This window comes from Bufo bufo, chromosome 2, assembly GCF_905171765.1.
Source record: "Bufo bufo chromosome 2, aBufBuf1.1, whole genome shotgun sequence".
NCBI lineage: Eukaryota > Metazoa > Chordata > Amphibia > Anura > Bufonidae > Bufo > Bufo bufo.
In genome coordinates this window covers 553,360,966-553,388,259 of record NC_053390.1, presented here as the reverse complement: position 1 = coordinate 553,388,259, position 27,294 = coordinate 553,360,966, and the positions used below count along the sequence as shown (strand labels likewise).

Sequence of the window (27,294 nt, the reverse complement as noted above, 5' to 3'; positions counted from 1 at the left end):
TCCTGACAGTCTGCTCCTGCCCTTCAAGAACAAACCCCTCACTTCAAACCAATTCACGTCCCACATCCGCTCTCTGGCGGCAGGTCTGGGGTACGACCCAGGAGCCATTTCGGGTCACTGTTTCCGTATCGGGGCGGCATCGTCAGCTTCGAAACACCAAGTCCCCGCTCACGTTATTCGATCCATGGGGCGCTGGAGGTCATCTTGCTTCAACAGATACATTCCGAATCCACACCGGGAAATTTCTCAAGCTTTTCAGTCGTTGGCGTTATAGGTCATGCGGGCTGGAAGAATATGAATAAACCAGTGTAGACAACATAGTGTACTTGTCTTTTTGCCCTCTCCAGGCTTACCCACGCCCGTGGCTTCCGGCACAACTCAGCCATAGTTCAGGTTCGGCATGCCTTACCCACGTCCAAGACGCATTTAGCCCTGCCCATAAATACTCGTTGACGTCTTTTTCTTGTTGGAGCAGGCGGTCGAACATTAGGAGTGTTGAATTCCAACGTGTCGGGCTGTTGCAAATCAAGCGCCTCACTGGCATGCTGTTTCGCCGCTGAATATCAGAAAAGTGCTCCATGGCCGTGTAGGAACGCCTGAAATGGCCACACACCTTCCTGGCCTGCTTGAGGACGTCCTATAAGCCTGGGTACTTATGCACAAAGCGTTGTACGATCAGATTCAACACATGTGCCAACTTGCCCAAATTCAATGCCGCCAACAAATTGCTTCCGTTGTCACACACCACTTTGCCAATCTCCAGTTGGTGCGGGGTCAGCCACTGATCCACCTGTGCGTTCAGGGCGGACAGGAGTGCTGGTCCAGTGTGACTCTCTGCTTTCAGGCAAGTCAACCCCAAGACGGCATACTGTCGTATCCAGGATGTGGAATAGCCCCTGGGGAGCTGGGGAGCTGGGGTGCAGTTGATGTGGAGCAAGACGCAGCAGCAGAAGAGGACTCCGCCGAGGAGGTTAGCGAAGAGGATGGAGTAGAAGGAGTAGAGGAGGTGGCAGCAGGCCTGCCTGCAAGTCGTGGCGGTGTCACCAACTCCTCTGCAGAGCCACGCATTCCATGCTTGGCAGCCGTCAGCAAGTTTACCCAATGCGCAGTGTACGTGATATACCTGCCCTGACCGTGCTTTGCAGACCAGGTATCAGTGGTCAGATGGACCCTTGCCCCAACACTGTGTGCCAGACATGGCATGAATTCCTTTTCCACAATAGAGTACAGGTTGGGGATTGCCTTTTGTGAAAAAAAAATTCGGCCGGGTACCTTCCACTGCGGTGTCCCAATAGCTACAAATTTTTTGAAGGCCTCAGACTGCACCAGCTTGTATGGTAAAAGCTGGCGGGCTAAGAGTTCCGACAAGCCAGCTGTCAGACACCGGGCAAGGGGGTGACTCTGTGACATTGGCTTCTTACGCTCAAACATTTCCTTGACAGACACCTGACTGTGGGCAGATGAGCAGGAACTGCTTAAGGTGAGAGGCGGAGTGGCGGGTGGTTGAAAGGGGGCAAGGAGGACAGCAGTGGTTGACGTGGCTGAAGATGCTGGACCAGGAGGAGGATGGTGGCTTTGAGTTTGTGTGCTGCTTGTACTCATCATGTGTTGATCCCATAGGCGTTTGTGATGTGAGATCATGTGCCTTCGCAAAGCAGTTGTACCTAGGTGGGTGTTGGACTTCCCACGACTCAGTTTCTTTTGGCACAGGTTGCAAATGGCAACCCTGTTATCAGAGGCAGACACACAAAAAAATGCCACACTGCTGAACTTTGCAATGACGGCATTCTGGTGGTGGCAACAGCATGCGTTGATTGGCGTGCTGTCTGGCTGACCCCGGGTGCCGATACATGCTGTCTGACTGTGCCACTAGCTCCTTGCGACGACCTCCCACTGCTTCCAACTCGTCTCCTCCTCCTCTCTGTCTCCCCATCTGAACTTTCCCCCTGTTCTTCTTCTCTTCGAGCGGGCACCCACGTGACATCCACGGACACATTGTCATCATCAACCGCTTCACTTGTATCTGACAACTCAGCAAAGGAAGCAGCAGCGGGTACAACATCATCATCATCACACCGTACGTCAATGTGTGTAATGCTGCCTGACTGAGATATATCCCTGTTATCTACATCCTCTGGCAATAATGGTTGCGCATCACTCATTTCTTCCAACTGATGTGTATATAACTCCTCTGACAGATCAAGTGAAGCGGCTGTGGTGCTAGTGTTGGTGGTGGCGGCGGGCGGGCGAGTGGTAACTTGAGAGATGCCCGAAGCTGAGCTGGAGGATGGTGCGTCAAGGTTCCGAGCGGAAGCTGTAGAATATTGGGTGTCCTGTTTAAGCCAGTCAACTATGTCCTCAGAACTTTTCGAGTTCAGGGTACGTGGCCTCTGAACATTGGCATTATTCTAGGTACAAAGGAAATCACAGCACCACGACCACGACGGCCCCTGCGGGGTGGCCTGCCTGTCTTTTTTTGATTAGTGGTACTATGCGTGCAAGGTACTGTGCCACCCGATATGAGTGGTGGGCAGTGGGCACAGTACAGTCTGTGGGCCTGACACACATTGGCAGGCAACTGCAATTATATTACAGAGAAAAAATGAAATTACTTTTTTATCTGCAAGGTACTGTGCCACCCGATATGAGTGGTGGGCAGTGGGCACAGTACAGTCTGTGGGACTGACACTCACTAGCAGGCAACTGCAATTATATTACAGAGAAAAAATTAAATGACTTTTTATCTGCAAGGTACTGTGCCACCCGATATGAGTGGTGGGCACTGGCAGGGGGCACATTACAGTCAGTGGGCCTGACACACACTGGCAGGCAACTGCAATTATATTACAGAGAAAAAATTAAATGACTTTTTATCTGCAAGTTACTGTGCCACCCGATATGAGTGGTGTGCACACAGTACAGTCTGTGGGCCTGTGGCCTCTCACACACGGGCAGGCAACTGCAATAGATATATATATAAAAAATATAAAAAATGACTGATGTACCAGCCCTAAAAAGGGCTTTTTGGGGTGCTGTCAGGACGCTGTCCTTACAGCACATGAGTCTTTGAGGACTGGAGTGGACACAGAACACTGGCCTAGCTAACAATTTCCCTATTAATTCAGCAGCAGCACTCTCCCTGCTCTAATTAACAGTGCAGCTTCAGAATGAATCTAAGATGGATGCTGTCCTTGCTTTTTGATAGGAGGTGGGAGGGTCTGGGAGGGAGGGTATGCTGATTGGTTGGAATGTGTCTGCATACTGTGAGGTACAGGGTCAAAGTTTGCTCAATGATGACGTATAGGGGGCGGACCGAACATCGCATATGTTCGCCCGCCGTGGGACTGTTCGCCGGCAAATAGTTCGGGACATCTCTATGCGGCAGTTGTGTGCGGTTCTGCTGCGATACTGCAGGTATCTAGAGGGACAAGCGTTATTGGAACAAATAATTTCTACTGGTGTGATATACCAGTCCCCCCCCCAAAAAAACTGATTGAAGCGGGGTGTTATATACTAATATACTTTCTTTATAGTGCATTTGGGAACTGTATAGTGCATTTGCGCATGCAAAAATTATATTGCCGATATTTCGCATTGAAAAAAATAATGAATGTAGATTGCAAATTCGAATAATACATCTGGTATGTCACTGTCCATGTTGTGGGACTATTTGTGCACTTCTAGTAATTATTTCTTGGCTGTAAATATGAGCTGAAGGTTTTTCAGGTTCGCCTGCCATCAAAATGAATGGGACCCACCGCGAACTTGCGGTTCGCGAACATTTGATCTCGTTCACGAACCGTTCCGGCAGATGTTCTTCCATCACTATCTTTATGTAACACTGACTCTTTTTCTAAAAATATCAAGGAGCCTCGGACAGCAAATACATGAACAGTGTAATGTTTAATAAACACTATTAAAACAGAATCAGAATAGGTATCGTAAAAATGACATATAAAAATGACATATAAAAATGTGTTTAAATAGCTAAGACAATAGCAGAAAGCTGGTGTATAGGATCAAAAATATATTAGCACATCCATATAGTCATATGCAATAATGTATCAAATCTGTAGCGTCGTGTGTAGCCGTATAGGACCTTGATGGAACAATTGTTGCCCAATCAACAAACACTGTGGACTAATGTCCCATATGAAGATGGAAAAACATAAACAGAGACATGTCGCTGCGGAGCGTATCTCCTATTGGTATATAACCCTGTGGGGTAGATGAATATGGGGGTATGTCCGTATCTCACGTGTCAAGTATACATGCGGAATGACAATATACTTTACCACCGGATCATAGGTCAGTTGACAAATCCCTTTGCACACTACCGGTTGCAGATCTTACCACCAGGTAGTACTTGGTTGTCGAGTGTCTCCTCTTTTTTCTCCACCGCCGAACCTGCTACCGGCTTCCCGTGTAGTCTCGCGGTATCAACGTGGCGTCCCACGTGACTTGGCGTGGTTATACGTGACTGGAAAACCATGTGATCGGGGAGTTGTATGTTGCAAGATGTGCGTCTGTTAGTTCCGCATCTCCAGATAAAAAGTTCAATGAGACGTTATTCTGTAATCCTGGATTTGTAGTGAAGTATACCGTTAAAGAAAGCCACATGAGGCAAAGTCCATATAAATGTATTGCTTGCTACTCAGTCCAAATTTATCATACACGTTTCGGGGTACCTCCCCTTCTTCAGTGGCGGTATTTAGCAAGCAGGAAATGGAACGTTTTTATACTCAATTTTTTGCATAGGATGATGGGAAAATGGTCCATCTTAAGTTGAGGCACAGAGTAGTGGCAGTGGAATAAAAAAATGCATATGCGTTTTTGTGTAAAATCGCATCAATCTGGATGTGTAATATGAAAAATCAAGATCTACATAATAAAAACGTATAAATCTGCACAATAAGAAAATATAGTTACATATAAACATTCCATATGGAAATTGATTGATGTCAGGTTTGAACAGCTGAATGCAGTGTCATTGTCAGAAGGTCTTCTGCTCTGCCACTCTAGGAGGTGGAAATGTGAGTGCCCCTCCTATACTACTATAGATTTATCTCACGGTTTTGGGTAATCCTTGAGGAGAGCACCTTCCCATACGGATCTCCCAGGTGAGCCGCCATTTTTTCGAGCCTTTTTCTAAAAATGTATGAGTGAATGTACACCTCCTTTTGCAGTATGGAACGACTTACTTGGTGGTGAAATTCTTTGTGACACTGGCTCTTTTTCTGAAAATGTATGGGTGAATGTACACCTCCTTTTGTGGTATGGACTGAAGTCCTTAGTGGTGAAATTCTTTGTGACTCTGGCAGACGTGTTCAATCTGGTTGTCAAGCGGTTCCTGAAGTCTTCCACCCATCTGCAAGACATCTTAAAAATGGCCAGGAAACTTTAGCATGCACTTCAGCCACTCATACACCGCAAAGTACACCCTCCTTGAGCTGCAGCAGCAGAACGGAATCCCCCAACATAGGCTGATATGCGACGTTTCTACCTGTTGGAATTCCACCCTTCATATGTTGGACAGACTGTAAGAACAGAGAAAGGTCATAAACAATTTACTGATGATCCAAGCGGACAGGAGTACTCCCCTGTGTAACTTCGATGTCAGTCAGTGACAGTTCATGCATGAGACCTGCCGTTTGCTCAGGCCTTTTGAGGAGGCCATGTTATTTGTCGCCAAGACTACGAACAATGTCATTCCACTGCTTCATGTCCGGGAACAGATGCTGGTAAATCTGGCTGGTCAGGGTACTGGAGATGTGGCGCCTAGAAAGATGGCGGCAGAGTTTGATACATTTGTCTGTCGATATCTCTGTTTACAGTCAGTGAACGGGAACATAATTTATCGCTAGGATATGCAATCATAAACCGATGGGGTGGTAACCGCCAGAAGTAGGTCATCGGCATGAAGGAGAAGTAATTTTCACAGCTTGAGGTATCCTCCCGGAAGCTTGACCTCTGTAAGTCGAATGTCTGCATTGCAAAGCTTGTCTAAAAGAAAAATCCTGCAGTTCACCCCCTAGGAGGAAACTCTGGATCCGGAACAGGCTGCTTTGCTCCTTCAAAAACAATTGACTCTGTACAGCGTGACACCGATGTATAATTTCTCATACACCAGACTGAAAGAGTATTCCAAGCACCTGTCTGCCCACATAGCTGCCGAGAAGCAGAAAGGTCTTGCCATTAAAGTGGGCTCAGAGCTGAACCTAAAAGCCAAATTTTCCTGTTTACCTGGACTCAAAGCAAAGGACAGAGATCCACTGGCTGTGCTCATACAGATTTCATCAAAGCCTCCACTCACCAAGGCAAACACAGAGGACCGGATTGTGTGGACAAGTTGGTTCTGTGGGACGTACACAGAGGACAATCTATTGGCAGTGTTACCAAAGACATTTACTTGCCTCCCGCTCTTCCTGTATAATGGCTCCGAGGCGCTCACGGCTATCGTAGGGATGTGGTTCCAAAGAACCTTTGACTGTTGTTTGAGTTAGCTGGTGATCAGTTCTCAGGACCTTACTTGGCTAGTAGCAATGTGGACCGGGTATGACGTGTCTGGATCAGTGTCGGCCACAGAGCTTGTTTTCTCTGTGCCCGTTGAACCTTGCATGGACATTTCTTATGCCATCCACGCAGAGGACTTTAAGACTTTATGGAATGATATTCATAAATCAAAGGACAAGGTCACATTGGAGAAGGTAGACAATTTATTACAATGTCTTTACTCGCATTTCTTCAGGCGCTTTTGAATTCACTTATCAGCAACCCAGCTCATCACAGAATGAGCTGGAGTCGGCTTGTTTGCTGGACTGTCCTCCAGTTTTCAGCCATAACCCCGTACATTTCTTGATCCGTATGCATTACCATCGTGGTCACCCTGACACTGTTCGTCAATCCATTCTTGTTGATGAAGCACTTTGTTTTTCCAGTTTTTTTTTTTATCTTGTGGTTTTGCCCCTTCTGTGTTGTATTTTATGTGTGCTAATATCCTGTTTGTTAAATAAATGTTGTTGTTTTTTCTCCCCAAAAAATTGGTTTGTGATTTGGTATCCAAAAGCAGGAGTGGGTACAAGACACAGAAGACTTGCAAATATTCCATTCACGTGTCTGCTCTGTTTTGGATCCACTCCTGTTTTTTTTGGCATTAGCAATACTGATGGATTACTGAGCAAATGCTGACCGAGTAAAGGCCGTTTTTTGTGGATTATTGTTCTGATGGATCAGAGGAAGGGCAAAATAATCAGTTACGTCAACACAAACTTACTGCTGACACCCTCTCCATGGGGAATCAGCTGATGGTGTAAAAGGAGTGCGCTTCTTCTTGGCGCTAACATCGACCTGTAAGGCTGAATTCATACATGAGTTATTAGATCAGTTTTGCCCCTGTGACTGCCAAAATAAGTGAAGTGTGCAGTGATTCTAAATGCAACACCTGTCATCTGCATGTCATACAGACTCATAGTATTATTTCACTACTAAAGCAGACTCCTAGTGTTAATCGCGAATATTCTAATCGTGAATTTTTATTGCGAATATTGGCAATTCGAGAATTCGCGAAAATCTAGAATGTAGTGCTATATCTTCGTAATCGCGAATATTCAAAAAAAATAATTCAGCAGTACCCATGATCTCTCACTGCTTCTTGCTTGTGGGCCAATGAGAAGGCTGCAATATCTTTGACTTTAGGAGTAGTGATGGCAAATTTTTTATCGCAAATTTTTTATCATGAATTTTACGATTGCCAACTTTCGCAATCAAGAAAATAATGGCGAGATCACGAATTTGCGAATTCGCAAATATATGACAAATATCCCCCCAAATATTTGCAAAATATCGCAAATTCAAATATTGCCACTGACGCTCATCACTGCTCCCTATGCGTGTTACTGCAAGGCACAGTGTTCTATACTACTATAAAGGCTCTGTGCAGCCAAGAAATAGCCATTTTTTTACGTAATATGCCGTGAATTTATTCAGATTGAACCAAATCTGTCCAAAAAAAAAAAATCTGTAAACTGGCGAATCGAAATTTTAAAAAATTTGCTCATCTCTAATTATCACTATAAAATGCTTTTGCTATTACAAAATGCATTTAAAAATAAAAAATAAAAAATCTGTCAGGCACTGCAGCCCCATCGACCTACATCAACAGCTCAACACAGAATGATGTCTGCTAGTTCTGCACAGGTATCTCCCTGCAGGCTGTCACTGCTGATTGGCTAATGAAGCTTTTTTTCAGCCTCTGAACCAATCAGGGCAAGGCCTCCCACTTCCTCTCAGGGTCATGTGAGCATCCTTCTTCCTTCTCCCTTGTGGTTTGGCCCGACAACATGTGCAGTAAAATAACAGTGTGCACCATTTTACTGGATTCATCCAAAACAAACTTCAGAGAAGCCTAATAATTGGCAGCACTTCTTGTTAACACAGTCTCCACTTTTTACAATAGGTCATTGCTTATTTCCCACATGATTCTAAATTTACCTATGCATAGTTCACAGGGCATGTCTAAAAAACTCTTCTATAGATGTCATTGAGTCCCCTACAGACCATTGTGCCTATTTTCACGGTGCGGTTCCCTGTGACGTGTGTTTCCATGCAGGCTGGCTGCAGGCTCCCTAGCATACTGGCTGCAGGTTGCCTCCTGTGCAGGCTGGTTGCTATGGGCTGCGTGCTGGCTGCGGTATCTAGACCGTGTATGTGTGTACCCCTTTGACTGTATCTGTATTCTGTTCAGTGGAAAAAAAAGGGAGACAATACGGCAGCACTCTGCAAATCAGACAAAGTACAACAATGCTTACAAAAATTATGGTGCTAATACTACGCTTATTTATAAAAGCGAGATGCTTGGTCAATGCATTTTGTACAAAACCATCTAAGCCCGTATGCCAAACGTCAAGGCGATCTCTGTTACACGGGTCCTAACACTAAATACTACCTGTTATGCGCCATAATGACCGCCATAAAATTCAGGGAGTGTTGGACCCACATGTGGGTCCAACACTCCCTGAATTTTATGGCGGTCATTATGGCGCATAACAGGTAGTATTTAGTGTTAGGACCCGTGTAACAGAGATCGCCTTGACGTTTGGCATACGGGCTTAGATGGTTTTGTACAAAATGCATTGACCAAGCATCTCGCTTTTATAAATAAGCGTAGTATTAGCACCATAATTTTTGTAAGCATTGTTGTACTTTGTCTGATTTGCAGAGTGCTGCCGCATTGTCTCCCTTTTTTTTCCTCTAGGTCTTTGCCATGGCGGCGTGCACCTGCGCACTGGGAGGTGCTGACTAACCCTCTTTTTTTGCAGATTTACAATGCTGGAGATGTGGCACTCCAGCGAGTCGTGCACTCCTGATTAGCCTGTCTGCCCCATAGGCTGATTTTAATTATTTTCAGTATAAAGCTGTGGCCTGCTCTCACTACATTCATTGGAAGCTGTCTAGCACCAGGAAGGGTATGGAGTGGGCTCAGCATGCATGTTGGTACCTGCATCCCTTGTAATGGAGGCCATTTTGGCACAAAAAACTGAAAAAGGCAGAGTGGATCCAACATGCATGTGGGTCCAACACTCCCTGAATTTTATGGCGGTCATTATGGCGCATAACAGGTAGTATTTAGTGTTAGGACCCGTGTAACAGAGATCGCCTTGACGTTTGGCATACGGGCTTAGATGGTTTTGTACAAAATGCATTGACCAAGCATCTCGCTTTTATAAATAAGCGTAGTATTAGCACCATAATTTTTGTAAGCATTGTTGTACTTTGTCTGATTTGCAGAGTGCTGCCGCATTGTCTCCCTTTTTTTTCCTCTAGGTCTTTGCCATGGCGGCGTGCACCTGCGCACTGGGAGGTGCTGACTAACCCTCTTTTTTTGTGTATTCTGTTCAGTATATCCTGGTTGCCAAGGGCAATGCCCAGTTCTGTATCGGTGTATGCTGGTTGTCAGGGGCAACATCCAGTTCTGTTCCTGTGTGTCTGTCTGTCTGTCTGAGCTCCAGTTCTGATGAGGTTAACTTCCCCTGTCTGCTGTGCCTGGATGTGTCTTCTGTGTATTTGATATGTCCTGTTCTGATCTGTTCCTGCTCCATGTTATGTTATTTGTTCCTGTTCTGTTCCATGTTTTCGCCTAGCAGAGCGTATATGCCTCTGAGCGCCAATCAGTGCGAAACTGCGTCCCTTATCTGTTCCTGCCCTGTATGTTCTGTTCTTGTCTGTCTCTGGAAGGCGGTTCCTGGCTTCCCTGGAGGGGGAATCACTAACCTGTGTGTTCCTCTGGTTCTGTTTGTCTGTTCCACCTGAGGTTCCACCAGCCTGTTCCTGGCACGTAGGGGCCAACTGTACCGGTGCCTTCCTGGAGGTGCGACCAGTGAGCCCTCGTCCCAGTCATCCCCACCATCCAGGGCTCTGTGAAGTGAGGCTTACTGGCTCCGCTGTCCGGGTTTTGCTGGGGTCGGCCGGTGCACTTGGTTCTGTGGTTTCGGTACCACTTCTGTTTACCTGCTTTTCTGTCATGTCTGTACTGTTTGCCTGTGACCTGCTCGTATGACGTCCCGGAGGTCTGCCTTGAACCCCCGGCACATGAAACCTATGTACCATGGTGGCTGCTGTAGACCATATCTCTAAACTCTGGTCACAACAGCTCAGGCAACATGGTAGGCCCCATAATTATGTTAAGAAAGTTGATTAAAAAATTACAATCAGAAAATAACAGCTTAAAAAAGGATATGTGTCACCATTTGGTTTTAACTGGAAGAAAAAAATTATAGGCACAAAATACATTTAAGTTGACCATACGGTTTAGACAGTTGTTTAAGCATTTTGCCGACAGATATTTCTTCTGACGCTCCCATACACATCTAGGGTTGCCAGCCATCTTTCCAAACAAATGCACAGAATAAAAAGAAGGTCCATACGCTGCTCGTTGGAGAAGGCAAGTATAACAAGCATATACTGAAAATAGTAATTTATTGGATGTCAGATAATTCATTTTGGAGCCGGACAGGCTCCTTCTTCAGATCACATCCATCATGGATGTGATCTGAAGAAGGAGCCTGTCCTGTTTTCGGTATATGCTTGTTATACTTACCTTCCACAATGAGCAGCTTGAGGACCTTCTCTCCTTCTGTGTATCTGGCTGTGAGTTGGCCCTTCTGGCACCTTTCCAGAATGCATAGTGAGCCTGCTGAAAGTGACATACTGCCAATTACAGTGTTGTGCCTTTGTATAACCAGTTGAGATAAGCCTCTACACTACCAGTTTTTCAAATCACTGATAGGACCGCCTCCTTGACTTCAACGCCCAGAATGAGCAGGAATTTAAATGTATAGAATGCCAGTTTTACTGAATCTTTCCCCATAAACCTACAGTATATAAAAATGTCCTCAGCTTTTCTTGCTCTGTGGCATGCTGCTGGCAGATTAATTCACATTTTCATGGTTACAGGTTCCCTTTAACAGGTCAATTTATTATCAGAAACTGCAAATTAATAATATACTGTAGAATTTCCTACTCGTCGTGGTATGATCATTTTTCTCTGTCATAGTATTATATATTTATGTAAATTCATTATGTATCATTGACTTTGGCTCAGTTAAAGATTGCTGATAATCTATCAGTATATTGACATCAGAATAAACAGAATACAACACCAGTGCCTCTAATCCAAGCAACTGTTCCTAATGAATGTTGGTTTGTTTGCCACGACAGGATAATTAAGACTTTCAGCAGCAGGACTCCAAAACTAACATCAAAGAAGGCGGAAGAATTAGCAGAAGAGAGAGCAAATCTAGCATCAACGTGCTGTATAATAAATGCACCTCCAGTGTACTGCAAGGAGAAGGTGAGTAGCGCAAAGATCACTACACTATAGACCCATTTTCAATATAGTTTGGGCAATGATACTTTATAGAAATGCAGATTATTTTCTCCATTACACACTCCTGGCCATTAGTGTTGAGCGAGCATGCTCGGCCGAATACCTGTTCGTCTCGAGTCTCCTCTCCGCACGTTTCACGGCTGCTAAGCAGCCAATAAACATGCAGGTAAGTATTGCCATCACTGTAATGCCAGTAGCCATGTTGGGAGCTTTTTAGCATCCGATGACGCGGGTTTGGCTCATTGCGAGTCAGGGAGAGCTGCACATAGGAAGGGACAGATAGTGTAGGGAGTTTGTGATTGCAATTTATTCAATTTTAAAACGTTTCAAAAACCCAAAAGTCCTTTTAGGACTATTGTGTGGTGACAGCAATTTAATCTTGCAAAGTAGTCTTTGATTTTTTTTTTCCATACTTTGCGATTCTTTTTCTATAGAGAGTGTCTGCAGTGACTTGCGACATCTGTTCCTCAATACCTTCTGTGTGTCAGGGGCAGAGATAGGAAGAATATTACTGAAAACAATTATATTTTTTACATAATTTATCCACATTTTTCCTATAAACGGTCCCTGCAGTGAATTGTCACATCTGTGCTGTAATAGCGTCTGTGTGTCAGCGTTTTGGTGTCCGCCTCCAGAGCGGAATGGAGGCTGAACGGAGGCAAACTGATGCATTCTGAATGGATCCTTATCCATTCAGAATGCATTGGGGCTGAACTGATCCGTTTTGGGCCGTTTGTGAGAGCCTTGAAACGGATCTCACAGGCGGACCCAGAAACGCCAGTGTGAAAGTAACCTTATCCACACTTTGCCTATAAACGGTGTCTGCAGTGAATTGTCGCATCTGCGCTGCAATAGCGTGTGTTTGTCAGGACAAGAGATAGTAAAAATAAAAGTGAAATCTATTTTCCTTTTCCATAATTTTAGGTACTTTTTCCATATACTGTGCTTGCTGTGAACTGTGACATTTGTGCCACATCTTGTGTGTCAAGCGTGCATATAACATATAACATGAAGAAGATGAACATTAAGGGACGGGGAAGTGGCCGTGATGCTGATGCTGTACGCAGAGGCCGTGGCCCTGGGCGTGTTGAAACTGTGCCTGCTGCCAGAGCACAAGAAAAACAATCATCCAAGATACCTAGCTTCATGTCCCAGTTTGCAGGGCGGCAGAGGACACCACTCTTAAAGTCAGCCTGGTGCGAGCAGGTGGTCAGTTGGATTGCAGCAGATAGTGCTTCCAGTCGGTTAAGCACCACCTTTTCTTCCACCAAGTCCAGTTTCAGTAGCCAGGATTCTGGCCCACACAATCCTCACCCTGATCCTCCTTACTCCCACCATGTAGAGTCTGGCCAAACAGGTAATCCCACACTCGAGGACCTCTTTTCATCACCATTAATTGATTTGGCCCTCTCGCCAAGCACGCTTGAAGAGGGACCCGAGATCTTGTGCCCCGATTCCCAACCTCTTGAGCATCCAGAGTCTCAATAACATGAAGCTAGGCAACGGCAATTATTGTTTAATGAGGTGGATGATGATGAGACACAGTTACCAATGACTCAACTGCAATTACTGTCTCACGAGGTTGAGGAAAAAGATGACACACAGTTGTCAATCACTGAGATTGTGGTTAGGTCAACAAATCAGGAGGATGATCAGAGTGAGGAAGTGGATGATCAGAGTGAGGAAGAGGATGATCAGAGAAAAGGAGGTGCTGGACGACGAGGTCACTGACCCAACCTGGGAAGGTGGCAACAAGCCAAGAGAGGAGAGCAGTACAGAGGGGAAGGTATCTGCAGCACTGCAACAGGCTGGAAAAGGCAGTGGGGTGGCAAAAGGTAGAAGGCGGTTCCACTGAACAGGCCAGCAACTGTTCAACGGAGCACACCCTTGTGTAAATCTCCCTTGCCAAGCGGTAGGTGTTCGGCAGTATGGTGCTTTTTTGAGCAAAGTGCGGACTACAAAAGAATAGTAGTTTTCAACCTGTGCCACACCAAAATGAGCTGGGGCGTGAAAACTAACAACCTCACCACCACCAGCATGATCCACCATATGGCATCAAAGCACCCTAATAGGTGGGCCGAACGCCTGGGTCCACAATCTGTGTCTGCGGGTCACACCACTGCCTCCTCTTCCCCTGTGTTACGTGCTGGCCAATCCCCTGTCCAAGACGCAGGCCCGGATGACTCCCGCCCTGCACCTGGATCTTTGCAAGCACTATCAGCGATCACATCCACTTCAAAGTCCCAGCGCAGCGTCCAAATGTCATTACCCCAGGCATTTGAATGCAAGCGCAAATACCCAGCCACCCACCCACCCACAGGCATAGAAGCACTAAATGCGCAGATTTCCAAATTACTGGCACTGGAAATGTTGCCATTTAGGCTTGTGGACACTGAGGCCTTCCGCAGCTTGATGTCGGTGGCCGTCCCTCGTTATGCAGTCCCCGGTCGCCAGTATTTTTCAAGGTGTGTCATGCCAGCCTTACAGCAACATGTGTCCCTTAACATCACACGTGCCCTGACCAACGCAGGTACTGGGAAGGCCACTTAACCACAGACACATGGACAAGTTCTTTCAGCCAGGGACGCTACATTTCCCTGACGGCACACTGGGTGAATATTGTAGAGGCCGGGAGCGAGTCGTACCCTGGGATGGCACAGGTGCTACCAACGCCAAGGATTGCATTCCCTACTTCCATCAGAGTTTCCGCCGCCACCTACTCTAGTGGCTGAAACCCCCCTTCTCCTCCTCCACCTCCTCTTCCACTTCCACCTCTAAATTATCAGCTTGCAGCACCAGTCAGCCATTAGTCAGTAGCTGGTAGCTGGTCAGTAGCTGGAAGCAGTAGCTGGAAGCATTCAGTAGCTGGAAGCTGGAAGCTTAGGTGACAAACAGCACACCCACAAAAAATTTAAAATGGTCAGCTCGGCAGCAAGCCCTCATCCACAATTTTTTTAAGATGGTCAGCTCGGCAGCAGACACTTGTCCACCCTATTTTTTGAATGGTCAGCTCGGCAGCAGGCCCTCATCCACAAAATTTTTAAGATGGTCAGCTCGGCAGCAGGCCCTCCTCCACACAATTTTTTAAAATGGTCAGCTCGGCAGCAGGCCCTCCTCCACACAATTTTTAAAATGGTCAGCTCACCAGCAGGCATTCGCATATAATTTTTTAGAGGGTCAGCTCACCAGCAGGCCCGCAACTCAAATCTTTCACTGGGTTCAGCTTACATGCCGGCCCGCACTTAAAATGTTTTAAAGGGTTAGCTCATCTGCAGGCCCGCAACTCAAATCTTTTACAGGGTCAGTTCACCTGCAGGCCCGCAACTCAAATCTTTTACTAGGTCAGCTCACATGCAGGCCTGCACCTAAAATCTATTAAAGGGTCAGCTCACCTGCAGGCCCGCAACTCCAATCTTCTAAAGGGTCAGCTCACTTGCTGGCCTGCACCTAAAATCTTTTGCTGGGTCAGCTCAACTGCAGGCACACAACTCAAATCTTTTACTGGGTCAGCTCACATGCATGCCCGCACCTAAAATCATTTAAAGGGTCAGCTCACCTGCAGGCCCGCAACTCAAATCTTTTACAGGGTCAGTTCACCTACAGGCCCGCAACTCAAATCTTTTACTGGGTCAGCTTAGCTGCAGGCCCGCAACTCAAATCTTTTACTGGGTCAGTTCACCTGCAGGCCCGTACCTAAAAACTATTAAAGGGTCAGCTCACCTGCAGGCCCGCAACTCAAATCTTTTAAAGGATCAGCTCATCTGCAGGCCCGCAACTCAAATCTTTTACAGGGTCAGCTCAGCTGCAGGCCCACAACTCAAATCTTTTACTCGGTCAGCTCACATGCAGGCCCGCACCTAAAATCATTTAAAGGGTCAGCTCACCTGCAGGCCCGCAACTCAAATCTTTTACAGGGTCAGTTCACCTGCAGGCCCGCAACTTAAATCTCTTACTGGGTCAGCTCACAAGCAGGCCCGCACCTAAAGTCTTTTACTGGGTCAGCTCACCTACAGGCCCGCAATATAAATCTTTTACAGGGTCAGCTCACCTGAAGGCCTGCAACTCATGCTGCATTGCTTTAAAGTAGTAGCCGTAGCCGTTTATCAGGCTCCCTCTCTGAAATCGAACAATGATTCCCCGTTACCGGTGGTCATCATGTTAGGCAACATCGAAAGTTGATAGGAAAGATATCAAAATGGATCGTGGACGTCACAGGGATGTGCAATCAGGCAGAAGTTATTTAGAGTCAACAAAGCGGCAGCAAGGCCTCTCTTGTATAACGATTCCTCATCCAAAATACCGCAGTGACATTCCCTGTAATTTTTTATTACTCATTTCAATAATAGGGCATCTTAAGAGTCCTGTATTGTTAATTATCGTAATTTCCTCCACGAGTCTGGAGTGTGTGATTTGCGCGCCACCTGCTTGCCTTCATTAAATGTGGTAGCCATTTCCCAGGCTCCCTCTCCGGAATCAAACTGATTCCCTGTTAACTGGAGTTTACAATGGTTTTGAGCTGACAATTACATTGAAAGTTGATAGACCAGACATCCAAATGGATTGTCTCCGTCACGGGGACATGCCATCGGCCCCAGGTTAACTAGAGTCACCAAAGCGGCAGCAGGCCACCGCCCATAATGTTTTAGATGGTCAGATCAGCAGACCCTTGCTCCTAATGTTTTTGAGGGTCACCAGCAGGCCATCAATCATAATTTTTAAAGGGTGTGTATGATGCCCTCCTTTATGTGTTACTAAATGTGTATTGGAGTGCCTCTTCCTTGTAATTCCTTGTAATTTTTGGCAGCACTTGCACTTTATATACAAGTAAATATTCAGGAAACAATTTTTCCTCTAAAATCAAATTTTTTTTCCTTGGTTTTGTGCGTATTATTGTCATTATGTAAAAGTGGTGTACTATTTGGACAACAAAGTTCCCAGCAGCGACCAGCGAATCCAAAATGCATCCATACATCCTCCCCATGCTGTTACAGAACTATTTCGGTGATGTTACCAACAATTTCTGACATTTTCCTATGAACCAGGCATCCTCCCCTCTTCAGAGCAGGGGGTACCTAGTTTAATGCTCGGGTTCTCCCATTGACTTCCATTATACTCGGGTGCTTGGTCGAGCACCCAAATTTCACGACGTGTTCGGCCCAAGCCCCCGAGCACCTGAGCACTACGGTGCTCGATCAACACTACTGGCCATCCAATTAAAAAATTATATATTTATGATATATTGATATATTTCAGCATGAAAAACTACTTAATTTTAAATTTTACTTTCTGTTACAAAACTGCTCCAGTTACTCCTGTTACTTATTAATCTGTCAGAAATCAATTAGATCTTACTTCCTCGAGAGTTACTATTACTGCAGCATGTCATGGCTAGGGAAGAGAAGCGCTCCACGGGTTTCTGATGCTTTGATCCTGGGTAGTGGCATCAATAAAATTGCCTAAATAGGCATAAAGGGGGATTAAATGGGTGACTGATTATCTACAAGAAATATACTCTGATTGATTGGACTGATTTTATGCACAGAAGTCCATTTTAGGTTTCGCGAAATGGAACTTCCATATGCTGCAATGGTAATTCAATCAAAGGATCACATGTTCATGACCCCTAAGGGGACTTTAAAAAAAGTTGCATTTTTTTTTATAAAAATTAAAATCACCCCCTATTAATAAAAAAAGAAAATACCCCAAAAAAAATTTAAGTACTGATGTGCCCAAAAATGCCCATACTATTAAACTATAAATGTATTTATTTCATACAGCAAATGCCATAAATTCATCACTTCAACTCTGAAAAAAATTAATAAAAAGTGATCAAAAAGTCATACTCCTGCAAAAATGGTGTATAAAACAACTAGAGATCACCCCACAAAACAGGAGTCCTCATACAGTTTCGCAAATAAAACTATGAAAAAGAGACTGGGATTAGAATACGGTGATGAAAAGAAAAAGAAAAATCAATTTTTCTTTTCCAGCATTAATGGGAATCTGTCATTGCAATTTTGGACTATTATCTACAGTAATACATGCGTTAGTAGAGCAGATAAGGAGTCCAGATCATTATTTTTTATTTTCCTACTGCCCGCATTGCCAGCACTCAAAGCTGCACTGAAATAGACAGTCCGGACTTCTGTGCTATTCTAACATATTATAGAGGACTATTGTGCACATGCGCAGCAGTCCTGACAAATATTCCAATGCAGCTCTAAGGGCTGACAGTGGGGGAACAGAGGACACTAGGAATTAAAAAATAATTATCTGACGTCCTTATCTGCAGTACTTGTGTAGATGATAATCCAAAATCAGGGTGACACATTCCCAGTAGAATACAACAAAATCTATATAAATGTGGTATCGCTGTAATCATACTTACCCCTTAGAATGAAAGAAACAGGTCAATTTTACCGCATAGGGAAAGCCATAAAAACCAAAAACAAGGTCTCATACAGCCATGTGAATGGAAAAATAAAAAAATGGCTCCTGGAAGGCAGGGAGTAAAAAACTAAACTGCCAAAACAGAAAATAGCCATGTCCTCAAGGGGTTAAAGTTTTTAGAACTTTAATAAAGTAGGCAATGCTTTCTGTTCTGCTAGAAACTATGAGAACTAAGATTTCCCTTGAAAATGTCCTGCTCGCTTATTTTGATTGCGGACAGCTTCCTTTGCACATATATACTGTAGGTCTGTTTAAAATCATCACAAAACACATCTCCATCTGTTCGTCTAACTAATTAATTGCGTCCCTGAGATATTGTAATGCTAAGCATATATATATTTTACCACTGCTTGTAGCAACAGTTATTTATTTATATGCTAGTTAAATCAGGCTTAACCACTTGGATACTAGAGGGGTTTTTTTCGCATTTTTTTCTCTTGTCCTCCCAGAGTCATAACTTTCTCCATTTTTCCATTCAAGGTTGCCACCATTTACTATTGCATAGGATGTAGTGGGAAGCAGGAAATAAATTCCTAATAGGGTGGAATTGTACAAAAAAAATCACAAATTTGCCACAGTTTTACATTTTGTGTTGTTTACAGCCTTCACTATGCAGTAAAACTTACTTGTGCTCTTCATTCTCTAGGTCAGTCTGAATCCCGCAATACCACATTTGTATGGTTTTTCTTACATTTTAATACTGAAAAAAAAACTTTGGAAACTTTTTCTTTTTTTTGCATTGCCATATTCTGACCCCCATAACTTTTTTTGAAAGTTAGGTTTACAGAGCTGTGTGGGGGCTCATTTTTTGCGGGACGATCTGTAGTTTTTATTGATACCCTTTTGGAGCATTTTTGACCACATTTTATTACATTTTGGGTAAGAATAGAGATGAAAAAATAGTGAATCGGCAATTTTCTTTACGCTATTATACTTTAATAGTACAGGTGTTTCTAGACGTGGTGATGCCCATGATGTTTATATTTTTTTTTATTATTTATGTATTTTTATTTTTTTAATTATTTAGGTTTTTCTTTTCTTTATTGTAGTACATTTAGGAAGCTAAAATATGCAGTACTCAGCTTTCTTACAGCTTATAATGTATTTCCATAGAACTACAGTGTATGCTACATTTGCTGTTATCCTGTGTTGGCCAACATATGAACTGCAGCTCTAATACGCTGGCTTCCCTGATTACTTCCTGGTTTTTCACCATTTAGATGCTGTGGTCGCGTGTGACCATGACATCTAAAGACTTAAATGCCTGTGATCAGCGTTATTGCCAGTCGCAGACATGAGCCACAGGCCTCTGCTGTTAGAAACAGCAGAGACCTGCAAGCTATGGCGCCCTCTGCACACACGAGTGGGTGCCATGTTTAAATCCCTCCCAGCGCTGTACATGTTCGGATCTAGGAGCCTAAGGATTAAAATACTTATGAAGGAGACAGAAGTGTTTTCTTGCACAATTACAAACATTGGACCAAACAAAAAATCATATTTAATTAATATAGGGAATTGAAAATGATACAGAAGAAAGATAAGCACATTTTCATGAAGTTTCATGACTCCCACTAAGTAACCATGCTCTTTTGTGTACAGAGGTTGGTGTCAAGCTGCAGTAAAATAAATGTCAGCAATGGGAAGGAAGGCATTCATACATATTGCCTTCTCCTCTTCTGTTCACTTTGTAATGTGTTTACTTCAGCAATTTATATTGACACTTTCCTTATTCCATAGACATTAACAGACTTCTGGGGCCTACTATGGCCTCAGAGACTGGGCCCACCAGAGGATTCTAGTTCCCCGGTGGGTCAGTCTGACCGTGGACATTAACAATGACTAACGTATCTGCCTCTGATCTGCTTTATTTTTCTATAAAGCTTAAAGTTGAGGTCAGAAGCAAGGGAAAGAGCACTAAAAGTACAGTAAAAGTTTTCATGATACCCAAGGAGCCTTACAATGAGTTATTTCTTATTTACTCAAACAAAATTGGACTATGACAAGGTCTTACATCCCTCAGTGCAGAACACAGTGCAGAGCAATAGAAATCAGCTTTTTCTAAGTCTCCAAAAGCAAATAAACTGAATCTTGAAACATCATTAGCTCCCAATTTGACTCGGTAACAGCGAATGAATTTGCTTTATCGAAATAGCCCCATTCTAACTAATGTTAATTCACAGTGGCTCATCTCACATTTACGCGGCAGTAATATTTTTCAGACTCCCAAGGGAAGCGTTTTCTGTGCTTGATTTATGTCCATGTTAATGTGGTAATAATGTACGATTGTAATTGTTTGTAATGGAAGTTACTGCCATTATGTAAATGCAGTTGACACTATCATTTACATATCAGTTCCCACTGAAAGCAGCAATAAGGCTCAAGCCTATAGTGATCCTGAACTATTTACATTGAATGTATCTTTGTTTTTTTGCTTCAATTAGATGAGTTAAAAGGAATCTATCACCAACAACCTTCCTATCAAGCTGCTTGCATAGACACATAGCTACGGTTCATCTGATTAAAGTCCAGTTTTTCTTTGGTTGATCTCAGGCTCCCTTCTAAAGTTATGATAATATGCAAATTAGTCCTTTGGTGCAATTCAGGCATCACCATTGCTCTTGTTGCACCCTAGCTCCACTTTCTTCTGTGACCAGAGGGAGGGGATGGCCACAGAAATGAATGGAGCTTGGGGTGCAACAAAAGCCTTCATTACACCAAAGGCCTAATTTGCATATTGAAAATATAATCTTAAAACTATCCAGTCATCTATCCTCCGCTTTATCTAAGCTTATAAATGCCATAGAATAGCTAAATGGATTTTGCTATCCAGCAAGATCTTTGGGGTTTATCTGTTCCAGATATACAGAAATATTATTGGGTGGCTCATTTAGGGCGCATACCATCTTGGTCAAAACTCATGGCATACACCAGATGGATTGAGACAGAGAAACTGTGTCTAGTCCCTATTCATAATATCAAAATCTACTCTTATACTCAATACCGGAATATATACCTACACCTACAAAATCCAAATCCTCAAGAAAGACCTAGGCATAACATACTAAAACATAACTTTTACTTGAAATCCTTAAAATTCAAATAAACAAGGATGGTGCTCAAATAATGCGGTGGAAAGCGATAAAATATCAAAACATTATTTTGAATACTTGGTCAAGACATTTACAGGTATATAATGAAATGGTCTTACCAGATCCTGAAGTACATATACCGATTTTTGTCTGCCCAGTGTTCGTCCTTTACTGTCAAGGCGTAGCACATAGAAAACAGCAGGGTCTGTATCACTGGCAAGGCCGGCCTTTGGGGTGTGCGAGCTGTGCGGCCGCACAGGGCGCCATGGCTACAGGGGCGCCCGGCGGCCAACACAGCACGCAGTCGGTCTCTTACAGCAGGCTGGCCCGAGATTGTGTGAGGTGAGCCTGGCAAGCTGAGCCGCTGCAGCTGCCAGGTCTGGTTCCGGAGCGTGGAGGAAGAGCTTAGGGGTGCAGGCGCAGCGTCCAAGTGCTGCGCCTTTACAGAGAGCTCTGCAGGGAGGGAGGGAGCAGAAGACTTCAAATAGTGAGTACCTGTTCTTATTGGGTTTTTTTTGTTTTGTTTTTACTTTACCAAATATCTTTCATTAAATGGAGGCAGGGTCTAATTAAGGGGGGCAGGGGACTGGATAAGGGTGACAGACACTGGGTATGATTAAGGGGGCAGGGGACTGGATAAGGGTGACAGACACTGGGTATGATTAAGGGGGCAGGGGACTGGATAAGGAAGACACTGGGTATGATTAAGGGGGCAGGGTACTGGATAAGGATGACACTGGGTATGATTAAGGGGCAGGAGACTGGCTTTGGTTGACACAGGGTATGATTAAGGGGGGCAGAGGACTGGGTAAAGGTGACAGGGTATGATTAAGGGGGACAGGAGACTGGCTATGGGTGACATTGGGTATGATTAAGGCCCTTAATCATACCCAGTGTCACCCATAGCAGGTCTCCTGCCCCCCTTAATCATACCCTGTCACCTTTGCCCAGTCCCCTGGCCCTTAATCATACCCAATGTAACCCTTATCCAGTCCCCTGCCCCCTTAATCATACCCAGTGTATGTCACCCTTAATTTAAGGGGGGCAGGGTCTAATTGAGGGGGCAGGGGACTAGGTAAGGGTGACACTGGGTATGATTAAGAAGGGCAGGGGACTGGGCAAAGGTGACAGGGTATGATTAAGGGGGGCAGGAGGCTTGCTATGGGTGACACTGGGTATGATTGTACTTGTTTGCACTCACACTTAAATTATCTGTAATACAAAAAAACTGTTACAAAGATTGTTTTCTTCTTTGTGTATGTTTAGGTGAACCAGGGGTGGAGAAGGGGGGGGGGGGGGGGGGCCACAAGATTAGCTCGCACAGGGCACCTGAACACCAAAGGCCATCCCTGATCACTGGGGTGTATCTTCTGGCGACATAATCCTAAATAGCCCTACCATGTAAACCCTGATAAAGAATATATTGATAGGACGACAAAAGAATTAAGACACAGAGTTGGAGAGCATATTGGAGACATAACAAACCAGAGAGAGACATTAGTTTTGCGCCATGTTAGAGATGAACATGAGGGTAGACTTGACTACCTTGATTTCATGGGTATTGATTTGGTTAAACAAACAGGTAGAAGAGGAGACTGGGATAAAATGGTTCTGCAGCGTGATGCTAAATAGATTTTGTACTTGAAAACTGTGTATCCAACCGGCCTTAATGAACAACTTAATTTTAGTTGTTTTATTTGATTTCCATATTTACCATATGCCCTCCCCATTATGTGAGGCTGATAATTATAATTCTCCCTTTTACTGGGCTCCGGACATCTCATTAGTTATATATAACATGGATCCAGCATGAGGTTTTATGGTTCATCTCTATTTCATGTTTTATTAAGTTTCTGACTGCATCCTTCTAAGTTACCTACTTATAAATCCGGCTAGAACAACTTTGCTCATAATGTAGATCAGCCATGCTACATTGTCATGGGAGTCAGGTGAGCAGAGTCATGCGTCATCCAGTTGCTATGCAGCGACAAACGCTGCTCCCTCACATGGTGATACTTCCGGCTGCCCCATTGTCACGTGACAACTCCTTCCTGTTCTCCTCAATGCTTGCGCGGTTAGCGTGCGTAAATATATAATGGATCCAATTGGTGTCTAACTAAACACTGGTATTTATTCATTATTTTTAGTTTCTTTCTCTATTTTTGTTTTAGTTGACTCTCTACATACAATATTTATCCCCTGATGAGTCCCCAAATGGGATGAAACATGTCATGTCGGGACATGAGAGAGGGACATTTTTAGGGAATAGGCCCCTTAAAGGGACAGGCTCCTGACGGGGTTGCCCCTATCGGGGCGGGTGCTCTATATTACTGTTAGGTAGGGACTAATAGCCCTCATCCCAACCAATTTCAGGGTTTACATGGAAGGGCATGGTAGACAGTAAAGGACAAACACTGGGCAGACAAAAATCGGTATATGTACTTTAGGATGTGGTATGACCTATATACTTGTAAATGTCTTGACCAATTATTCAAAATAATGTTTTTATATTTTATCGCTTTTCACCGCATTATTTGAGCACCATTTTTATTTATTTGAATTTTAAGGACTTCAAGTAAAGTAATGTTTTAGTATGTAATGACTAGGTTTTTCTTGAGGATTTAGCCCCTATTCATCCAAATTCCCTCTTGTGGTCTACGTTCCATGCTACATGGACTGGTATTAGGGCTTATTATGTTCACAAGAAAGATTTGGAGAACTTGTTCTAGGAAGTTTCCATTGTCCTCTAAACATTCACCTATGGCCTCCTTTTAGTTTAATCCTCTGTTCCCAGATGGTCTTGGAGTTGCATTGACAAGACACTGGTTTGAAAAGATATTATTTAGATTTGCAGAGGTGGTGGATCATAGATCTTTTGAGATTGTTCCATTTGAAGTTTTGCAATCTAATCACCAAATACCTAGCTGTTGTCACTATAAATATCTACAACTCAAGCACGTTACATATTCACTTTATGGTCTCGTCTCTTCTCCCACCTTATTTGAAAGATTATGCAAATTTGAGGCTCCTACCATAGGGTTGATTTCAGACATATACAAGATACTTGTAAATCCTCACCTAAGCTCCAAGACATCCTCATATGGATAAATGGGAAACCCTTTTGGGGGCCCCGCTGTCTCCAGTCATGTGGCAGAGTATAAGGCGACCAGTAGCTAAAACAACTACTTTCTTTACATGCAAAAGAAAAACAATACAAGTTACTCATTTTTGCATAGGCTGAACCCCTCCATCCCTGGTGCATGCTGGTAATGTAGATCGCAGGAGGGGACCTTGACACACTTGTTTTGGTCTTGCCCCTTAATTAGCACATTTTGGTCAGAAGTTCAAACTCTCATTGAGGACATTTCTCAATTGCGGATCCCCTTACAACCTCTATTTTTTAATCCTTAAAGCGGTTATACAATACAAAAAACTGCCCCCATATGCCAGGCCCCTCACAGGGAATATACTTACCCCACTCCCCACTTCCTGTGCCACTCCTGGTCCCCACACCGCTGTTGCTGCTTCTCCCTGTGCACTGATGAAAACATCATCTGGTGTGGGGGGGGGGAGCAGCCAATGGCAGGCGGGGACGTGGGCACTAATTATTGATCTAAATTCCCTATCAGTATGTCTTTTCAGAATAGGAGACCAAAGTACCCAGAATAATCCCACACAAACATGGGGAGAACATATAAACTCCATGCAGATGTTGTCTGTGGTTGGAATTTAACTAGACGTGAGGGTAGCGGCTCTGAAGCTGAAGCATAGCTTCTGCATTTGCTCAGCTAATTAGAGTAGCGGTGCAAACAGGGATGGGCTAAAAAGTCTGGTCCTGTCAATCTTGTGGTAGGTAGGCACTTCTACATTTGGGGACAACCCCCTACCAGGTAAAGTCCTGCTGATGAGACAAATAATTTTGTTAGAATCTATTTGCTCATCTCTAATTTAAACCTTGAATCCCAGGACTACAAGGCACCAGTGCTGACCACTGATACTTCCATGACCAGGACATGATGAACTGATGATGAAAGTATATTTGAAATTCTATACTGTACATTTCCATTATCTAAAAAAGTACTTTTATTTGCTGATAGTAGAATACTGACTGTTGGGATCCCACCCATCCTGAGAACAAATGGTCCTAATGTAGGTTTAGGGATGCTGTCCCTTCACAGATTTTACTGCTATGCAGGGAAACGATTGGTGCCACAGAGCTTCTCCTGACAATAGGGTTAGACAACATGGACCCTGGTGACTTTATTTTAAGAGGTTTTCCATATAGAATGCCTTTACTCTGTGTATGGATTTAACCAATACTAATATTTCATTTAGCATACACACAAATTATCTGATATTGCAGAATAAAGATCTTCATATCAGTCACTAATACTACTGTATTTCACTTTCTTTTCAGATAAACAAAGTATTTCGAAAGTTGTGTAATCGGGAACCTTGCATTCTACAATAGGTATCAACTTATATCTTATCTTATGAAATGCATTTCTATTCAAGGCTACTACATCATCCTAAAAGTTTAATGGTTGTTTCATTTATTTTATAAATTAATAGTACAGGCAATTATAAGAAAATATGTAAAATATCTCACTAAAGAAACACTTATTAGACTCATCTCCTGCTCCCAACTCTTCTTCACTATCTACCAATTTATCAATCTTCAGTGAAGATGGGCTGCCTGCTCACTGAAGCATCAGAATACATAAAAATCTATAGAGGGAAGGGTGAGGAGAAGAAAGAGGCTGCTGGAGACAAGCATAGAAGAGAACTGTACAGATGCTGCTGCTGGCTTATAAAGGATTTTCTGTTTATTGTAGCCTCACTGTTGGATATACATGTAAACTACTTAGTCCATTACTGCTGCTGTTGCTGCTGTTTCTAAGAGTGCTACAGAGAACTAGGAAGAAGTAGTCTCTGTTTCTCCAAATCCTGTTACTGGGCAGACATAATCCCATCTATTCTCCACTCATCAGCTGAGAAAAAAATTAGAATTACCGAAACATTGCAAAGGGAAAAAAGCTCAAAATGCCACATACATCTAGAGGAAACTGAAATGTGTGTGGCAAACTGCAGAGATGAGACGTGGCTGAAAGAAGTTGTCATGGTCGTAAAATTTTAAGGGCATTTACAGGATGTTAAAAAAAGAAAGGTAGGTTAAAATAAAGAAAATACTCACTCATTTAATACCCCATCGCTCCAGCACTGCTGCTCCACTGAACATGTGTCAAGTATGCACGTTGCCGCTCCATTCATAGTCCATGAAACTCACTGAGACAGTCAAGTACAGCAGACAGCCATCAGCCACATGGATTATGAATGGCTTCCACAAAAAATAACTAAAAATGCCAATATCTCTCTAAGTAGGAGAAAAATAATAATTAAACTATAAGTATAACAACTGATTTAGCCATTCTTAGAATTTTCAACATACGGTTTTCCATCGCAGTGTCAAAATTATTCAGTACACAGAAGAATATTGGTTATAGGATTAAAAATAAATCCAAATAAAAACAGTCTCTGCTGTATAAATTATATCTGTGCGGTAGAAGCTGGTAGAGAGAAACAGGAAAGCTGCTGAAGTCAAATGAGGACAGGAATATAGTGATTGATAGATCCGGGAAGAGAATGTAGATAAAGAACAGGGTACAAAGTCAAATTCTACAAAATCACCTCTATATGAAATGCAAATGATTTTCATATTCTTTTAAGCATAATCTCTTGGTATTTTTCAACTTTTAAAGCTGAAATATCATTTAACTGACTTACGATTACCACAGAGAAACTACTATAGTAAAATCTGGAAAGTACATTTACAATGTTAAACTATGGTAGATAATGACTAGGGATGAGCGG

General features: G+C 43.5%; 1 protein-coding gene across 1 annotated transcript in view; it reads left to right on the top strand.

Annotated features, from left to right (window-relative positions):
- The window catches only part of GC (GC vitamin D binding protein), a 322,446-nt gene that overhangs the window by 287,147 nt on the left and 8,005 nt on the right, over positions 1–27,294 (top strand). Inside the window, exons 11-12 of the mRNA XM_040418123.1 lie at positions 11,716–11,848; positions 25,841–25,894. Coding sequence (XP_040274057.1) covers positions 11,716–11,848; positions 25,841–25,894 — 187 coding nt within the window. The remainder of the gene's footprint in view (positions 1–11,715; positions 11,849–25,840; positions 25,895–27,294) is intronic.